We start from the raw sequence: 1,971 nt of genomic DNA, 5'->3' as shown, positions 1-1,971 counted from the left end.
CATCACTTAGTGACTTTTTACAAAGAACCTAGATGATTTTATCTGGCATGTCCTGGAAGAAATAATTGTTGCCATAAAGAGAATATTTGGTACATGATTCTTAACTTCCAGCAAGCAAATCATTTAGTTAAGTACCTATTTGATTATTGGCACTGAGTGGCAAAATCTAGAATGAATAAAAATGACATAAGGTTAAGTGAAATGAGGAAAATAAAGTAGAAATGTAGATGGTAAGAAATGTAGTGACATAAACCAAACTATAAATAGAGAAATAAGAGAATGGTTAGCAAAAAGAATATTTGAAGCTGAGTAGTGACAGAGACCCAGAGTCAGTTTAAGTGTATTTTTTTAATTGTATGGCTAAACCTGAAGCATACCGAAGTTCCAGGGCCAAGGATTGAATCTAAGCCACAGCTTTGACATATTTCAGATCCTTTAGTCCACTGCTGGGAGGGGATCAAATCTGGGACTCCCCAGTGACCCCAGCCACTGCAGTTGGATTCTTAACCCACTGCATTGTGGTGCAAACTCCTGGTTTAAGCATTTGCTAAAGTTAAATTAGTTTATTTTTTAATTCAACCACTATTTCTGGTGTCTCCCTAGACAAAACCATCATAGGAAAGGAAAGGAAAACCTACAGAAGGGAATTAAACATCAACAATATCCCTAAGATAATATGAATTCTTTCCATTTAAAGAATTTTCTGTGTTGACCCTAAGTTCTCATTTTCCATGGAAGGAAATTATGAGAAGAAACTACACTTCGGTGGCTGAATTCATTCTCCTGGGACTGACCAGCCGCCTGGAATTGCAGGTCCTCTTCTTTGCGCTGTTTCTGGGCATTTACATGGTCACTGTGGCAGGGAATCTTGGCATGATTGTCCTCATCCGGGTCAATGTCCGCCTCCACACACCCATGTACTTTTTCCTCAGCCACTTATCCTTTGTGGACCTGTGCTTCTCTTCCAACGTGACCCCCAAGATGCTGGGGATCTTCTTAGCAGAGAGGAAAACCATTTCCTATCCTGCTTGTCTGGTGCAGTGCTACTTTTTTATTGCCTTGGTCCACGTGGAGATCTACATCCTGGCTGTGATGGCCTTTGATCGGTACATGGCCATCTGCAACCCTCTGCTTTATGGCAGCAGGATGTCCAAGGGTGTGTGCACGTCCCTCGTCATGGTGCCTTATGTGTATGGAGCACTGACTGGCCTGATGGAGACCATGTGGACCTATAGCCTAGTCTTCTGTGGCCCCAATGAAATTAACCACTTCTATTGTGCTGACCCACCGCTGATTAAGCTGGCTTGTTCAGACACCTACAACAAAGAGTTGTCAATGTTTGTGGTGGCTGGTTTTAATTTCACCTATTCTCTCCTTATCATCCTCATTTCCTACATCTACATATTTCCTGCTATCCTGAGGGTCCGTTCCACAGAAGGCAGGGGCAAAGTTTTCTCTACCTGTGGCTCTCATCTGACATCTGTCATTGTATTTTATGCAACTCTTTTCCTCATGTATCTTAGACCCCCTTCAAAGGACTTTGTGGAACAGGGGAAAATGGTTGCTGTATTTTATTCTACAGTAATTCCCATGTGGAACCCCATGATTTATAGCCTTAGAAACAAAGATGTGAAGGAAGCATTAACCAAAGAGCTGTTAAGGAAAAAAAAAATTTTCTTAAAATATATCACTGTTATTTTGGTCCCTAATTGTTTTCTAGATTTTTTCCCATAAATTTCTCGATAGAATTGATCACAAAATGAGAAATGTGGAACTCCAATGGGGGCACTACATTTCTTGAACCTTTAATGATTTTCTAAAAAAATACAAACAAAAATAAAAATTCGCTTACAAAATTTCATGTTTGCATTTGTCATTTATCTTGCTACCTAGTTATTTTAATTTATTTGCCTTTTGTGGACATGATACCATTGCATTTCTTCCCCCTTTGTTTTAGGTGGAAGTATGTAG

General features: G+C 39.8%; 1 protein-coding gene across 1 annotated transcript; it reads left to right on the top strand.

Moving 5' to 3' along the window:
• Nucleotides 1-744: 744 nt before the first annotated feature.
• Nucleotides 745-1,734, top strand: LOC146406205 (olfactory receptor 5M8-like). The gene has a single exon (XM_085013286.1). It carries the CDS (start codon nt 745-747, stop codon nt 1,732-1,734), a length of 990 nt encoding a protein of 329 aa, XP_084869412.1.
• Nucleotides 1,735-1,971: the final 237 nt, after the last annotated feature.

This window comes from Sus scrofa, chromosome 1 (genome assembly GCF_054392235.1).
Source record: "Sus scrofa isolate SSC_HxYL_T2T_F1_AM1 chromosome 1, Sscrofa_HxYL_maternal_Yorkshire_Landrace_v2.0, whole genome shotgun sequence".
In the NCBI taxonomy this organism is placed as follows: Eukaryota; Metazoa; Chordata; class Mammalia; order Artiodactyla; family Suidae; genus Sus; species Sus scrofa.
The sequence above is the reverse complement of the archived record's forward strand: the minus strand, read 5'-3'. Positions and strand labels throughout refer to the sequence as shown.

What these genes read in the sequence shown, in the direction of transcription:
- LOC146406205 (XM_085013286.1), top strand. Translation starts at nt 745, where the DNA reads ATGAGAAGAAACTACACTTCGGTGGCTGAATTCATTCTCCTGGGACTG.